This window comes from Typopeltis vanoorti, chromosome 20 (assembly GCF_054136105.1).
Source record: "Typopeltis vanoorti isolate ZY-2024b chromosome 20, IOZ_Tvanoo_1.0, whole genome shotgun sequence".
Taxonomy (NCBI): Eukaryota; Metazoa; Arthropoda; class Arachnida; order Uropygi; family Thelyphonidae; genus Typopeltis; species Typopeltis vanoorti.
Genome location: NC_143568.1, coordinates 35190349 through 35209098, shown reverse-complemented (window position 1 = coordinate 35209098; position 18750 = coordinate 35190349). Strand labels below are relative to the sequence as shown.

Genomic DNA, 18750 nt, shown 5'->3' with positions numbered 1-18750 from the left:
ATGGGACGAAGTTTCCTCTCTTCAAAACAACTTGATTTTAAACTTTGAGAGAAACCCAGTTTTTCCCAGATTGGAAAGCTGACCATACTATGTAATAAACTTCATTGTAGCTACAGTCACAATAATTTTAGTTAGTAGTTGCAATTCGTTGAAATAGTCTAAGCTGGAACCTTAATAAGACCTGCTGGACTTGTAGGCCATTTAGGATAGCTTAACATGAAGTTGTTATTGGAAGGTATTGATTGAAGTGGATATTCTGAATTTTAAGAGAGGATGTGGCATCATCATTATATTCATGCGCAAACTTTTTATTTTATTTCATTTTATTTATTTATTTTTATGTGGTTCTCATGAATGGGCAAAAGATTTTTTCTGTTTATTTATTTTTGTTAATGCTATATATTTTTTACCTGGTTGGGAAACACTGTTCTAGAGACCAAACATGCAACTTTTTCAAGCCACTTCAGGCCTATAATAAGTTAGTGGTCTTATACAGGGCTGTGAAATTCATCTTCCACCTAAAGAATCACAAACATCCATGCTCATGGCATGATTTGAACCTGTGACTTGTTGTTTGGAGTGTGTATATGCTAACCTTTCGACAAACCAGGCTGGCAGCATTTTTTTATTTTTTATTTACACATGTTATACATATATATGTATGTATGTATGTATTTATTTGATGATGGAAGAGTCATCAACATGTTTCTTGATTGTTGGTCACATGATCATTATGCATTTTATAATAAACTTGGAACTTTTAAGCATTGTCCTGGTCTGAGATTCTGTCCAGTCATAGACAATTTTTATTCTTCTTCCCTTACACTGAAGTAAGTATTGTAATGAAACATGTATTGTCAAAAATGATCAGGTTTTGAAGCAGCCCCTTTAAAAAGTTTAAATATGTTGCACTGGCACAAGAAAATCATGATTTATTCTTAAATAAAAATTTTCGTTAATAAAATGAAATGAAATCCTTGGGATTTCATTTTCTGAAAGTTCTCAGGTAAATGTTTGGCAGAAAAGGAAACAACACAGGTCCTTGTGATAAATAATTAATGATATCATTAATTGTTTTTGTCACATGCTGGGAACATACAGTATCTGATGTATGCAATCAGAAATAATGAAATAATATTAAAATCTACTGTGGAGCATAAGGGGAAACCCCCTCCCAAAATCGAACGTGATGCTCTAGATGTAACATTATTGTCTGTAATTCTACAAATTAACTCTTACAACTAACTCGATAATCATCCTGATTACTGATAAAACAGAGTGTGCTTAATGTTTAACAAGTCGTTGAATGAGAGATTTATCAATGTACTAGTTTAATTTCTGAATCTAAGTAAGAGTTGCAGTTAAATTTTTAGCTAGCATAGTTATTGTACAGTTAGTTGCCTCTCATTATAATAAGTTTACTTACTGCAACAATTACCTGAAATCCTAGCTAGAGTCCCATATGCTGTTCTACTAGTAATCACTATGTGATGCTGTGAATTTATTGTAGTGAGTCAACTGTGTATACTTTTTTTTAATCATTTCAAGGAAAGGCATCTTATATAAATAGGTGAATACAGCTTATATAGGTGTATTATTATTATGGAGGGACTCCTTAGAGCTGAGGACTCATCAGAGGAAGGCCTTCTGGGTCATATAAAGAATACTTATGTATCATATCTTTCTTTAAAATCATTCACTGAAGATGCTCACAACATGCACTGGCAGCCCATTCCACATGTGCACCACATGTCATTTGAAGAACCTGAATCTCACTTGGTTTTTAGTCACACAACCATTTTTCAGTTCTAGAAATGATCCTCCTGAGTTCTTTCCTATCTACCATTAACTGTAAAGTCTCACTTGTGACTGTACTATAAAAAGTCTGCAAACTTTGAAGACTACATTCTCTCTCTCTGGCTGTTTTAGGAAGGAAATTAATGTATAATATAATATCTAAATCTGTAATATTGCTTCCATTATTCCAGAACCACATTGCCACCATCAGAGAACAAAACACTAGTACAGATATGTGCATGTAGATATTACACGAGTAAGTGAGGAGGCTGAAATAGGAAAACAAAGGAACACCTGAAGTCCTAAATTAGGCTCAAAGCTTGGTGTTCTTTCTTTTCCATTAAGCTTGTCTGAAGATGAATGTTTCCTAGATGAGGGGTGTTTTAATGTATCCATAGATTCAGGAAATAGTCTTTCATACTCATATTTGCTTTTTTGAAGTGAAATGATTTTTGTTCCAGTGGATCTTGTGATAGTTATCCAACGCTTGGTCTGCTAGTGTACTGCATTTGCTATAGAAAGCCTTCAGCTCTGTACCATATGGATCTACCATTTGGCTATGCTTTGTAACCAATATTTTTTTACATTTGGCCATATAGCTTAGGATACTCTAAACACCTTTCTATCCCATTTGAACAACCAACATCCAGGGATCCATTTTGTTTTAGAAATAGGGCAACATCAGTCTTCTCCTTCCTAGATACCTTGATTACCCTTCATCTTAATAAATACTTAGTGTTCACCATCTACAGAAAACCCATTCACTCATCCACAAGTGTTACATCACAACTCATCCCACCATTATGGCATTAGGCCAAAATTGATTTGCTGTGATGATAATACACTCACTTCTGAAGTCATCCATATGAACATTACCTTTTTATTTAATGATGGCTACATATCCTTGCTGAATCCAAAAATATTAACACTCTCCACAATCCCCCCCACCCCACCCCCAAATATATAGACTCCAGTAAGTTATTTTGCCATCTCATATGTCCATTGCACTTCTGAAAAGTTATCCAAGATCTTAAGAAAATATAAAGTGGTGATCACCCACAAATTATCTCCTCTTTTAAAGACTAACTGCAATCCCAGGATTTGCCTGATTATCTACCAGTTACTCTGTAGCAATGTCGCAAAACAGACAAAACAGCCAACATGAGAAACTTGGAGCACCAAGACTATATGCAGTATCATCACTATAGCTGCTCATGACTAGTAGACCATTCCTTGGATACCTGCTACTTTCATACCTATGTTTACTTCACCAAATTAAAGACACGTATGAAAGACTTTCTGAAATATGCCTCTGCCCTAATAAATTGTATGAATACTATAAGTTTACAAATAAGCTTTTCATAGATGGGAGTTATATTAAAAATGAATAAATAAATAAATGGCATCCATGTGTAGTTCTTTCTTGGATGGAGGTTATAGTACTGAACTTCTTTTTTTTTTTGAGTAGGAGTGTTTCATTCTCAAATTTATCAGGGCTCTCAAGTGGCAGTGAAGTTCTGAAACATTCTCATATCAATAGATAACAAACAGAAAACATCTGAAACAACTGCTACTGTGTCATCATTTCTTGAAACATTTTGTTTATTATTTTTATGTTACTCCCTAGCATGCAAAGCTTTAAATTATAGCACATCAGTAGTGTACGTGGTCTTAAGAGATTTTTTTTTTTTTTTTGGAATGAAATTTTATATATATATTAAAGATACCAAACTATTTTAATAAATAAATAAATGCATCCATGCGTAGCCCTTTCTTGGATGGAGGTTATAGTACTGAACTTTTTTTTTTGAGTTGGAGTGTTTCATTCTCAACTTTCATTTCTACATATATATATTTTTTTACTTCATCTAGAAACCTGTTTTAGAGATCAAATGCAGAACTTTTTCATTGCACTGCAGGATGGTGGTTTCATGCCGGGCTGGGCAGTGAAATTCATCTTTCTCCTAAAGACAATCACAAACATCCATGCCTACAGTAGGATTTGGGGGGGGGGGGGGATGTTAGCTCTCTCTCTCTCTCTCCAACTAACAAGCCAGCAAGGTATTTCAATCAGTTTAAGCTTCTTGTCAGAAACATCAACTGCAGAAATATCAATTATCACACTACCCCCCACCTCTCATCCCCCTCAAAACTTTAAACATTTCCTAAGGAATGATATTGGAGTGGCATACCCTCTTGATGTTCTTTATAATGCTTTGCATTAAAAGATAAAGGAGTGACAGCCATAAGATTTCATATACCAAAACCTTGAACATGAGATAAAAGCAGGGTATCTCAATCCTGTCAGCTACTACACCCTGTTTCAAGTGCCAGAAATATGAGCATATTCAGACTACCTGTTGTGGGTCTCTCATGTGTCTGATGCAGCAGCTTAGAGCATGAAAATAAAGATTGCAAATGCCAAGCATTTAAATGCACTAATTGTGATACTCTGCACACTCCCAAACATGTCCCAAAGATGACAGGATTAGAATAAAGATCAAGACACAACAGATCGTTCTGTATTAGAAGTTGAAGAGTAAGTATACACTACAGCATCTAGTGGGAAAAGCTACTTATGCTGAGAAGATAATAGTAAAAAAAAAATAGTATCTGAGGAGACTAACATGAATGTTAATGATATATTACATGAGAACCATTAGCAAGAAAAGTAATAATGTAATGATCATGATAAATAATACAGGATTGGTCTCCTGATCTATTAATAGCTGAAATGATACCTCTGTGCCCAACCAGTAATCCAAAACTTACATACTCAGTATCCTGAATGGATTTGAATTTGATGGCATCTTGGATGTTTTTTCTGAGGAAGAAGAGATGAACATTGGCCATCCACATCACCAAAAATGAAGAAATCCAACTGAAGACTGATAAAAAAAAAAAATAATAATAAATAAATAAAAAAATAACACCTCACAACATTGGAAGCCACACCAAAAATAATGAAAGCATTCCTGTAGTGGAATTGTTGTGGATTCTGCCAAAACTTGGATGACATCAGTGTTTCCATACAGAAGTTACAGTATGCTTTTGCTTGCAAAAGATATGCTTTTAAAAAGCACGGTGAGAGGATCATACATTACAGAATGTTTCCATCATTACATTTCCTCTATTTAAAAATGTTTCCATCATGTCTTGCATTATAAAATGAATCTTGATGACTTCATGTTGTAGCTGCCACCCTATACTTGTAATGAGGGATTTAAATGGCCATAGTACTCTGAAGTAGTGCACATACCAACAGAGAGTTGTAGAGCATATTCCCAACAACAACAATCTCTCCCTCTTAAACACAGGAAGCAATATTTTCCATGTTCCTACTTTAACATTCACTGCTATTGATTTAGCAATCTGTTCACCTTTTCTCTTTTCATGTGTTTAAGTGGGAAACTGATAATATAGTCGCCGATAGATGAATTCGTAATGAGTAGTGTTCGTGCAAGCTCCAGATAAGATAAGTATCATTTTCAGTTATCGATACAAATTACTTAATATTGTGTAGTTTTGTTTTGTTTTGTTTTGTTTGCCTTGCGTATTTTAGTGCGTCTATTTTTGGTGTGTTATAACATTTAATTTGACAAAACACGTTACAGATAAATATGGCACCTGTGCGTAGGAAAATGGCGGCCAGTAATGAAGGTTTGCCATCGTTATCAAAGAACGGTAGCATAAAAGAAATGAGTTAGTGTACTAGCTGTGAAATGTACACTTTGCGGAGTGCGGTCGGAGTGTGGTTAGATGATGATAAAGGATTGAATGTGTGTAGAAAATGTAGGGAGGATGCGGAATTGAAGTGTATTTCGGATCGTGAGTGTGATATTTTTGTCAACCTTCAAAATGAAGGAAATAGGGATATGACAAGAAACGGCAAGGTTGTACATGAAAATTGTGAGAGTGTGAATGTAGAAAGTGTGAATGATAGTATAAATGGTTTCTCAGAGAACAAAAAAGATGAGATAGATGCATTGAGTGAGATCGCGTTGTTGAATAGTGCGATAGAAAGAGCAAAACAGCAGCTAGAGTTCCTGAACAAAAGTAGACTGAATGAACCAACCAATAATAAAAGGTATGACAGGAAAAATAGACGTATGAATATGAACATGAACAAAATGAAGGATAGAGTGCTGTATGGAGACTCGTTAGTACGAGGTGTGTTAGTAGAGGATTTGACAAAATCGTACCAACCTGGTGCGACCATAAAGGACGTAACTGCGTCTATTAGAGAGCAAAAGGAAAGGGTGAAAGAAATGATTGTTGTGGCAGGTACGAATGATTTGAAAGGAGATAAAATGGAAATGATAGAAGACCTGAATGAATTGTTTGAGGTAGCAAAAGAAAAGAGTGAGAAAGTTAGAATGATTAGTCTTTTGCCACGGTATGACAGTGAAATGTTTAAAAGGAGGGCTATAATTGCAAATGACTTTATGCGTGGGTTATGTATGACGAGTGGTGTGGAATTTGTGGATGTGTGGAGTGAGTTTGATGGGCGAAAGGATCTATATAAGATGGATGGCTTGCATTTGAATGGTTACGGTGTAAGAAGACTTGAGAAAGTGTTGCTGAATGTAGTGGATGTGCAAATTCAGGGAAACTAGATTTGTTAGGGGGGGGGGTAGAGATACAGTCCTTATGGAGGCAGTTGAATGTAAGAATGAATATAATATGCCAGAGCAAATAAGGACAACAAATCAGAGTGGGATAGTTAATATAAGGCATCAAGGTAGGGTTGGGGCTAATGGGGGGTCTTAAATTCATGTACACTAATACTAGGAGTATTAGGAACAAGAAGGAAGAGTTTTTGGCCATGGTTGGCACTTCCAGACCACAGGTTATAGGTATTAGTGAAACATGGCTGACTGTAGATGATATAACTAGTGGGATTGAATGTGATGGGTATAGTGTGTTCAGGAATGACAAAGAGAATAAAATGGGGGGAGGAGTATTGTTGATGATAGCTGATGAGCTCCAGCCAAGGAGAATAGAAGTTGAATTGCAGGATAGAGAAAAGAGCACATTTGAGGCCATTTGGTGTGAGATTGTGGCTAGCAGAACTAAATATACAATTGGGTGTTGCTATAGACCAGGTGATGGAAAAGATGGTGGTGACAGTATGCACAAGCAAATAGAAGAAATGGGTGGAAGGAGGGTGATTATTATGGGAGATTTCAACTATGGTCGCATTGATTGGAGTGAGGAGAGGACACACGGGAGGAAGGAACTGGATTTTATGCGGTTATTAAGGGATAACTATCTGCGACAGCATGTAATGGAAAATACTAGGGGTCAGAGAGTGCTTGACCTAGTAATTACATCTGAGGATTTGGCTGTAACAAATATGACCACATTGCCACCAATCGGTGAGAGTGATCATAGGGTCTTAACTTGGGAGGTGGCTAAAGGTGTAGAATTTTCAATTAAGACAGGGTACATGTGGAATTATCGGGCGGGAAAGTATGACAAGCTTAGGAGTTTGATTGGTTCAGTGCCATGGCATGTACAACTGCAAGGACTAGAAGTTGATAGTGCATGGGAGGTAGTTAAGAAGTGCTTGCATGAAGCAATGGCTGACTGTATACCTAGAGTCCGAATAATAAATCAAGTAGGGGTTAAATGGATGAATAACACCATTAAGCTTGAGTTGCAAAAAAAGAAACAACTATGGAGGGAATTTAAGGAGAAGGGTGACCGGCAGGCACATGAACGGTATAAAGCGCAGGCCAGAAGGGTGACGAGTGTGGTAAGAAAAGCAAAAAAGGATTACGAAAGAACATTGGCCATGCAGGCTAAAGAGAATCCTAAACAGTTTTTTAGATATGTAGCAAGTAAAAGGAAAAATGTACATGGCAGATTGATTTTAAAAAATGCCGATGGTAGGGAGGTAACTGAATCAGTTGAGATAGTTGAGTTACTGAGTGAGCACTTTGCAAAAGTATATCATCCAGGTGGTGACATTGCAGAAACGAATAAACCAGTAGATTATACGGGAATTGTGGTTAATAAAGTGGAGGTGAGTAGTCTATTGCATAACCTCAATGTCAATACATCTGTGGGATTGGATGGTATACCAGCTCGTGTTGTACGAGAAGCAGCTAAAGAATTGTCAGTACCCTTGACCATTTTGTTTAATTTGAGTCTCGGGTCTGGGTTAGTTCCGAGCGGTTGGAAAGAGGGGAAAATAGTTCCACTGCATAAAGGTGGTTCCAAGACTGCTGTTATAAATTACCGACCGATTAGCATATCAGGAATCATTGTCAAGGTCTTAGAGAAAATAGTCAAGAGGAAAATACAAGATTGGATAGAAGAAAATGGGATACTGTATCGGGGACAGCATGGTTTTGTGAAGGGTAGGTCATGCCTCAGTAACTTGCTCACGTATTATAACACAATGACGGCTGAACTGGATAAGGGTAATGGGTTTACGGTGATTCTACTGGACCTTGCCAAGGCCTTTGACAGGATTCTACATGGAATTCTAATCAGTAAATTGCAGCATATGGGAATGGACATAGGGTTGGTGAGATGGATAGGAGGGTGGTTGACGGAGAGATATCAGAGAGTGGTTTACTCGGGAGTAGAGTCCACAAGACGGCCTGTGACTAGTGGTGTGCCACAAGGATCTGTTCTTGGACCACTGCTGTTTAATTTGTTCATAAATGATATAGGAAATGATCTGAGAGGAACAGTTCATTTGTTTGCGGATAATGCGAAGTTGGGTAGGGCAATAGTGAATGCAGATGACGTCAAAATTTTGCAGGATGATTTGGATAGATTGGAGGTCTGGGCTAAGGAGAATGGATGTCAGTTTAATGTGGCAAAATGTAAGGTTATGCATTTTGGGGTGAAAAGATTGGCGGCAGTTTATTGCATTGGTGGAACCCTGCTCCAGGAAATTGATGAGGCACGAGATTTAGGAGTGTTGGTGGATAAGGAATTGAAATTTAGGGGACACATTGCAAAAGTGACCAAAACAGCTCATCAAATCACTTGGTTGCTGAAGAATACGTTGACAAGCAGAGACAAGCAGGTTATTGTTCCTCTCTATCGAGCCTTGATAAGACCCCATCTAGACTACTGTGCTCAGATTTGGTCACCTAGGTTTCTTCTTGATGGGGAGGAGGTGGAGAGGATCCAGAGGCGAGTGACCAAGATGATAGCAGGTCTGTGGAATGAACCGTATGAGAACAGGTTGAGGATTTGTGGGTTGCAAAAATTGGTTGATAGGCGGAGGAGGGGAGATATGATTGAGACATTCAAATTACTGAAGGGTTTCTATAAAATTAATTCAGAAGATATTTTTGAGAACAGGGCTGGTTGTGGGAGGACTAGGGGACATCCATGGAAACTGGGCAAAAGTGTGGTTAGTAAAGGTGTTAGAGCTGGGTTCTTTACTTTTAGAGTAGTGAATGAGTGGAATGCGCTCCCTGAGTCTGTAGTGGATGCTGTGACAGTTAATGAGTTTAAGGCGAGGTATGATAGTAACTGTATGAATGTCAAATAGTTGTGATGAATATGATTTGGGGCCTCCCTCGATGAGTCTAATGACTCCCTGGAGTTGCCCGTAATAATAGTAATAGTAATATATATATGAGTGATCATTTTCCATGTGATATCTGGTAGCGGATTCCTTACCAGAATTTGATACTGCAACAGTCAGGTTGTATTCTATTGGTGATGCAGTGTATTGATCACATTTCAGAGTGCATGATATAAGCTACAAATGCTTGGAAACCATATAAAACATCTAGTTGGTTTCCATTGTTCCCTAAATCATGGTGGAATGTTGAATGCACAATAGCTAAGAAAACTTCAGATATCCTCCACAGATACCTCACAACAGAATATATCTAACTGCTTTCAAATGTTTGAAACCTCGAGTACAGTATATCCATCATCAGAGCTAAAATTACTTCTGGATCCATAACCAGCTAAACCAGTACAAGAGAGTTCCAGGATAAAATTTCGAAAAATGAAGGGCATATATAACATCCCACTTTTGGTCTCAGAACACAGCAAATGTACAGTGGTTGACTTAAAAAAATTAGCAATATTTTCTATCCTCCAAATTTCTGGTTCTGAAAAGCAAAGCAGAGAAACATAAAATTCTGTTTATTTCCTTCAAACAGCTTGGAATTTCGACACATCATTCAAGAAACAGCTTAAGGCTGCTTTTCTTCCATGTCGACCAGAATCTGTGCAGATGAAATCCTTTATGCTAATAAACATCTCTCACTGTCTTCTAATGATCAGATGCTCTGTCTCTTTGACATAATTTCCTGTGAACACAACTTTTTAAATTGTTGGTGGAAGGCAGTTATTATTACCTTTTCAATGTTTCAGTTGCACCAAAGCTATTGATAACCTTTCCACTTGGGCTCTTGCTAATGGGTTTAGATTTTTACCACAGATCGTATGCTTGCATTTTTTTTTGCAAATGTCATCTTTATTCCAGTGCTGAGACTAGGACAAACAGTAATTTCAGTTGTCACAAAGTTCTTGAGACTCATATTTTCCAAAAAAAAAAATATATATATTTCCACTTCACATACATCAATTGCAAATCAGTGGGCATCATCTGCATTCTATCTTCCACTTCCTGGGTATATGCAGACCAATTTTCTTTGCTCCATTTATATCAAGTACTTATGTGATGAAGACTTGACTGTGGATTCCTAAATCTATGCTTCTAAACAAATTGAATGAACTACCACTATTGTTTTATTGTAGTATTCAGTTAAAATAAAATCCCTGCCAAATTATCCTACAAGGATAAGTATTTTTTGTCGAAAAATACTTATATGACACACATCAACTGCCATATGCCATTCTGGACTGTATATATAAAAAAGTAATACTAGATCTAGATATCACACCAACCGTCATCTTGGTCAGCTGTATTCATCCATGCAGCTTCTCTTTGTTTAAGTTAGAAAAACATTCCACTCTTCTCTCTGTTTACTAGCAGCATATCAGAATATTCTATTGATCTGCACATAAAGTTGAAAATCAGAATCCATAGTGGGGGGGGGGGGGTCTGCTGCTGTCTCCCAAGACAGTATAATTGAATCCCATGGGAATGTAGCAAACTTACTACTGAGAACTGCATGCTGCAGACTGCTGACTCATTAAGTTCACTATAGGTTTTGAAAAGTAATATATCACTTATATCCAATTTTCTCTGGATATGAGTCTTCTTCCTGATCTGCATCAGATCAGAAAGTTTTGCTCAGTTGTTTGACTGCTTTAGATACCAAGGCACGTTGGGATCAAGGAGATATGAGGCCGCTGAAGCTATACTGATGACAGACAGATTCTAAGATAAAAATTAATATCAGTGGCAAACATCATGTGAGAGAGAGAACAACTATATCAGATTAAGCCTGAAATTAACCTGTGGCACTCCAGTTTGTGCAGGGTTCAGCGAGAGAGGGAGTTGTTCCTTGCTTGACTTTGTACTCCTTGGTTGAGGGGTGATGAAAAAATGCTTTTGTGTGAGTATTGATCATGTATTTTAATACACAGATTTCTATAAATTATCAAACAAAGAGAAAAATCGCAATAACTTCTCTCTGTTAGAATCTTAAAATATAGTTACATTATGTAAAGAGTGATGCTGAGTCCAGTTGTCATATACAAATGAGTGGTGCTGTCAGTGGCATATGCAAATTAGCCACAGCACAAAAATGGGTGTTTTGGAGTGAGTTTCCATTTAGTTTCTGGGATGAGAACAAGAAATTTTATGATATGTATCCCAAGTATTGATTTGTTCATTAGATTGTATTTCTTTTGAACATGCCTTACCTCTGTTCTATCACTGCTCTTTTATCATTTCATAATCTTTCATGCAGTTATTCTACATCTCCAAAATATGGTTATCTCCACATTTTATGATATCTTTATCATCTGTGAATCCTTTTAAATATTTCAATATTTTGCAACTACATGATATTTATCTTTTATATATTTTTCAAAATCTTTCATTTTACTTTTACAGAGCTTATTTAGTTCTTTCATATTTTTCTTTCAGGACCCCTTCCAACCTGCTTGCCAATTTTCATCATGATTTCTTTTTGTTCTTACAGGATTGCCTCTTGAACTTCTGGAGTCCACCATGAGGTTTTAATTTTTTCTATCTTTGCAGATAACTACATGTCTCCCTGGCTGAGAAAATATTATTTCTTCAGATATCAGCATTTGGTTTCTGTGCTTTGGTCCTTATTTCCAAATTCTTTCATTTTTATATTTGAATCTGCAGTTTGCTTTTGCAACCTATATGTTAAAAAAAAAAAAAAAAAAAAAAAAAAACGAGTTAGGCATAAGTTTTTTTTTTTTTCTTTTACTGATTTTTATCCTTTAGAAAACTAAATGCTAGTCACTTCTTGTTTCAAATTCTTAATAAACAGAAGTCCAGCAGGTATTTATTATTTATAAAATATATACACGTTTACACAACAATATTATTTAATTTGCCAAATATTTCAGTCTGAATATTACAGACCATCTTCAGTGGCTACATAGGAATAGTTTTAAAAAAAACAAGGTGGAATACGAACAATTGATCATTCACAGATAGAACGAGCCGCGTGATGTCATATGGCTAAGTATTAAAAGAGTAAACATTTTTTATCAGAGTCATGATTAAATTAAAGATATGAAAGATAATTTAATCATGACTCTGATAAAAAATGTTTACTCTTTTAATACTTAGCGATATGACATCACGCGGCTCGTTCTATCTGTGAATGATCAATTGTTTGTATTTCACCTTGTTTTTTAAAACTATTCCTATGTAGCCACTGAAGATGGTCTGTAATATTCAGACTGAAATATTTAACAAATTAAATAATATTCTTGTGTAAACGTGTATATATTTTATAATCCTAATGTCACAAGTATCTTTAAAGAATTATTTATTTTTATCTTTGTACTTTATTCCACATTTCCCCAAATTATCTCTGTATGTTTGGGATTCATTTCCTACTCTGCTGCATAGGTCTCCAGTATGAACCAGATTTTGATTTTTTTTTCCTTTTATTGAGTACCTCTCAAATGATTTGAATAATTGAACATTTTCTCTGTTAGAATCTTCTGTGGGAACATAAACATTCGACAAGTTTTATGTCGAATTTCCTCTTTTGAAATTTGCCCTGTCATGCTAGTTGAAAATGCCTGCCAATCAGTAAATTAATATTTGTGTTTAGTATTGAATTCTATAGATGTATTATTGGTTCCCTAATCACTTATTCATAGTTAGGAATTTATGGAGACACAACACATGTGTTAAAATAATTACTTTACTTAATATTATGAAAGTAACATTCAACGTTTCGACCTCTGTATTGAGGTAACATCATCATCATCAGGAAAAATACATACGTATTTTCCTGATGAAAAATATAAAAATATGTATTTTCCCGATGATGACCTAGGTTTCATTTTTATCTTATGGTAAGTGAGTGCATTCATAAATTTAAGAAGTATTGATAGGCACTGTGTGTACCTCCCACAGTGAGTGCTGGGACTCCATGGAGGCACCCATATAAAAGTAATGATAATAATGTTTCGTTAATTATCCTTAACTTGGCACTCTGAAATGTGTTGAATCTGAAGATGAACCAGAAACTCATACCAAGGAAAACTTTTTGCAGCTAAGCTGTTTTATCTCACAAGGTATGCTTTTATTTATATATTTATTAGTTATTTTTGAACTACCAGGATTTGGTTTGCAATTATCTTGATAGAAATATGATTATCCTTGTATATCCACTGTTACTGATTTTTTAAAATATTAATGCCATAAAAATTGCATCATTCTTTTCAGTATTGTATGTCAAACATGAATGATATGTATCCAAACATTCATTTATTTTATTTATTATTAAATATTTATAAGACATTCCATCAATTGACTTTGTCAGGTATTGTTGTTTGGTCCATATCCAGTCTACAATATCCTCATGGTCTTATGCTTCAATTATAATTTCAAACACCCAGTCCTTTTTTGCTTTTCTCACGTTTAAGTCTTAAATGTGCATTATTTTCATCTATTTTCTGTTTCTATGATCCTGTTAATTATTATTTTGTTCATGCCAATTTGTGCTTTCATATGTATATCTTATGGTTTTTTATTCCCTTCTCCTCCCTTTTCTTAAAGAATTACATATCTGCTCATTAGTGAATAATTTTCAGCAGAAAATTATTCCTGCAAATGTTCTGAATCTTACTGGTCACTATTGTTGGTAGTGATATTGTTGATGAGTTTAGTATTTTTATCCTGAGAAGGATATATAGATGATTTGAAATCAGAAATGATCGTCATCTAATTTTGAGCAGGATAAAAATATACTGGGGGGGGGGGGGGCTGAAAAGTTCTGATAAACACTTAGAACAAAAAATGATATTCAAGCAACTGATATAACCACAAGAAAGAACATATCTTAAAACCCTTTAACCCTTAGGTTTCATCAAATTGTAATCATTTGTTCTTTTTCTTTTAGGATATATAAGATGACATGTCACAGGTTTCGAAGAAATTCGAGGACACCAAGGTGCAGGCTGTCATCAAGTTTTCCGTGCTCCAAGTAAAGTCCACAACTGAGATTCACCAAACTTTGTTTGAGACTTTAGGAGACTATGTCCTAGCATATCCAACAGTTGCCAGATAGGTGGTCAAGTTTAAAACTGGGCATACCGATACAACAAATGACCCCACGGCAGGAAGACCTTCTACAGTGAACACACCTGAAAACATCAAAAATCAATGCAATACATGTAATGATTCTTAAAGATAGATGAACACAGCTAATAACATCGCAAAAACTCTAGGGATATTACATATTAATGAGTTGAGGTCATTATCTGCCAACATCTGGACATACAGAAGTTTTCAGGGAAGTGAGTCCCCAAATGTTTGAATGCCGACCAAAAGAGAGAACATGTGCTGTCATCTCAAGGGATTTTGAGTCATTTTGAGAAAAATCAGGTGCAAATTTTTTTGGTTTGTATTGTGGCTGTTGATAAAACAAGGCTTCATCACTATGACCCAGAGACCAAACAACAGTCAAAAGCAAAGATTCTCCACAGCCAAAGAAGTTTTGAACCCAAAAGTCAGCAGGGAAGGTTCTTGCTGTTGTCTTTTGGGATATGGATGGTGTAATCCTTACCAAGTACCTCAAAAAGGGTGAAACTGTTACATCAGCAGTTTATTCAACATCTTTGAAGGAAAAACTGAAGGAAACCGAGCAGAGGCATGTTACTTTTGCAGGACAATGCACCTGCTCACACTACTCATGACATGGATTGATTAGGATATTCACCAGACCTGCCTACATCTGACTATTTCCTATTCCTTTCAAGAAACACTTGAAAGGAACAAAATTTATCACAGATGATGAAGTTATATCTGCAGCTGAGGACTGGTTTGTGCAAGAAGGGAAAGACTTTTTTCTCAGAGGATTGCAAATAATACAGCAGCATTGTAACAAGAGTATAACACTTTGTGAAGAATATGTAGAATAATGTGTTCTGCCTCAATTCCTTCACAGTGATTATCACAACTTTTCAGCACACCCTCGTATGTTACATTTAAAAGAAAATATATTCCAAAGTTTTAAACAATAAGAAAGCCAAGAAGCAGATTTCAGATGCTTTACTGAGCCAGCTAAATCCAAAACACATCCCAAATCAACATCAGCAGAGCTCAAGATTGGTACTATCAACATAAGGGGCATCAGTGGAAAAGAAATTGTACTAGCAGAAGAATTGGATAAGTACCAGATTAACCTAATAGGCATGACTGAAACAAAGAAGACAAAAACAGATGAGAAACTGACAAATCTTGAAAATCAAGAACTCACGGGAAAGGAGGGAGTAGCTATAGTATTCAACACTAAATATTAGGATAATCTTCTTGAATGGCATGCAATATCAAGTAGAGTGATGTGGACAAATATCAGAATGGGGGAACTGAACAATGAGATGTATTTGTGCTTATGGTCTGACAGAAAGTTCTACCAAGGGAGAAATTGAGACATTAGAGAAGAAACTGGCACAATGGTTGGTCCTTGTTGGAGATCTAAATGGCAGAGTGGGAAATGATTACCAGACATACAGGAATGTTTGGGGAAAATTTTGAGAAAAGCACAAAGCTAATAATAATGGTATATGTCTGCTGGATTTCAGTTCATGTCATGGATTAGTTATTACTAACACTATGTTTCAACATAAAAATGTGCACAAATTCACATGGAAAGAAGATGCAAGAAATAAAGTCTCATTTACTATGTTATAGTTGATAGCAATGTTTTTCCACTGGTTCAGGACACAAGAGTATACAGAGGATTTGAAGTGAGAAGTGATCACTATCTCGTTTTGAGCAGGATGAAAGGTTGGTTGATTGGTAATGCCTCTGCTACTAATGGCTCGCAAAAAGTTAAGCAAGTTTGAGCACAGTTAGTAGTTGGAAGGGCTTCAATTGTTCGATGCTGTTGGCACACTCTCTCGATGAGTCTTTGGACTCCCTGGAGGTGTCACATAATAATAGTAATATTGAAAAGAAGAGTGTGTAAGAAAGTTTTAAAATAAATCAAAGTTGAGCAGCTTTCAGAGGTAAACTATAGACTCAGATACATAAAGATCATTGAAAAAAAATGAAAGCATTTGAAAACAAGAAATTCACTAGCAAATCCTGAAGAAAACATCGATTGATTCACCCAGAGAGGCAAGTGGTGAGGTTGTCTGTAAAAATAGAAAAATCAGAAATCCATGGTGAACTCAGCAAGTTAAAGAGGCAGTCAAAGGAAAGAAGAAATCATACGAAAAGTTTCCTGGCAAGTAAGTCAGCTCGTGCTCTTAGAGAATACAGAGAAAAAGGTAAGAAAGTGAACCACTGTGTAAAACTATTTAAACCAAAGTCATGGGAATATTTTTTGAATACACACAGATTACAGTCAGGAATACTTAAGACCCAGCCATAGACCTGATTCATCAGCTATATGCTGGTATCGAGCCTGGATGATGCTGCTGTACTTACCCATAAAAGGAGCCTCACGGTCGTTGTATCATCATACACTAAATAAATAAATAAATGGGAAGGCTTTGGTAAGAACATAGAAAATAAATATCAGGAAGATGGTAAATTATTCTGGAAGTTATTGAAAAAGGTTAGAAATGGAGGAAAAAGTACTGTAAAAGGAATTAGATGATAAAGGTGACATGAAAATTGAAGATAAAGATATTCTAGATGTTTAGAATAATTACTTTGAAAAACTGTTAAATGAAACAAGCAGTGTCAGCATGATGGTAGAAAACTTCCAACAGGAAAGCAATCAGGAACACATATCCATACTTGAAGAAGAAAAATGATTGGAGTAGAGCTCATAGTACCCAGCTATATAAAGGAAATAATTCTGACACTCAGAGGTATGATAATATCTCTGAGTGTTCCTGGTAAGATTTATGCAAATATACTTGAGAAATGGCTAAGAACAGTTGTGGAAGGGAAGCTTGGTGAAGAACAAGCTAGATTCAGGCCAAATAGAGGGTTGTCAGGATCGATTTTCACTTTACGACAAATAGTTGAGAAATCTTGGGAATATTACAAGGATTTGTATTTGAGTTTTGTTGATCTGGAAAAGACATATGACAAAGTAGCCAAGAGGAAAGCTCTTCAAAATGTTAGCTACATGGTGTAAATGGGACATTATATCAAGCAATACATTGTCTCTATTTAAGCTATAAGTCGGCAGTTAGATTTAAAGGAGGTACAGTAAAATTGTTTGATGTTAAATCAGGTGTGCAACAAGGGTTTACATTATCTATACTCTTATTCCCTGATATCAATATTGTTGATATGAATCTTAGCTCTTTACTTTATGCAGATGATGTTATATTTCTAAATAAATCCAGTTCAAGTCTTTAAGATTCCCTGACTAAATTGAATAACTGTTGTAATAAATTTGTTATGAAAATCATCAATAAAAAGACAAAGAAAATATGCAGAAACATTGAAAACCTGAACTATCCTGAATGGTGAACTTATAGATCAAGTAGAACATTTAGCTATTTAGGCACAATTTTTAGTGAAGATGGTGCAATTTAAATATAGACTTAGACAACAGAATTACTAAAGCTGGTATGGTAGGAAGTCAGCTGAATAGATTTATATGGAATGAGAAAGAAATTAGTCAAAACAGTAAATTAGCTGTATACAAGACAGTGTTCAACCCAGTTTTAACTTAAGGATCTGAGAGCTGTCACTTAAATAAAATGGGAGAGTAAAGATAAGCAAAACAAGTGTTCTTTGCCAGGTTGGCAGGAAAAAGACCCAGAGGGAGAGCAAGATGTAGATAGATTGATACAGTAATCCTTTCTTTTAGTGTTACACAGTGATCAGCATTCATTTTCGAAATTATGGACTTTACAACCGTGTTATAAATAACTATTTTAATTTCCTGACATTTCGACCTTCATACTAAGATCATCATTTGGAGTATACACAAATATACAAGACAAGCTGAGTTACATTTCACACAGTATGCTAAAGAGACAATAATTTGATCAACAGTTATTCTACTGGCATGACCTCTAGTGAAAATATAATGTATATGTGTTTGTAGGTAGAAAGCGTTTTGCAACACAAAATAACCAGAACGTAATACATGCGCAAAGAGCGCCGTGATATCTGGAGGGAATTTGTCCTGTAAAAGGAGGATTGTGTCATTGATTGGAACATTTATAAAGAGGGCAGAGACATCAGAACCGTTTATAAAGTGTTGTGTGTTTCTGATATAGGAGGGGGGGGGGGGGGGGAATGACCGGCCAAATCCTTGAGTGTTGACGTTAATTTCTTGGCTAGGACTGTCTATGCCTTCGACTATCAGCTGTAGTGGTTTGTTTTGTTGTGTATCTTTGGTAGACCGTAAATTCTCGGAGAAC

At 35.8% G+C, this 18750-nt stretch overlaps 1 protein-coding gene across 1 annotated transcript in view; it reads left to right on the top strand.

Annotated features, from left to right (window-relative positions):
* Positions 1–18750, top strand: part of Usp14 (ubiquitin specific protease 14) — a 231536-nt gene that overhangs the window by 76648 nt on the left and 136138 nt on the right. The window contains exon 9 of the mRNA XM_090410762.1: positions 13403–13485. Coding sequence (XP_090266888.1) covers positions 13403–13485 — 83 coding nt within the window. The remainder of the gene's footprint in view (positions 1–13402; positions 13486–18750) is intronic.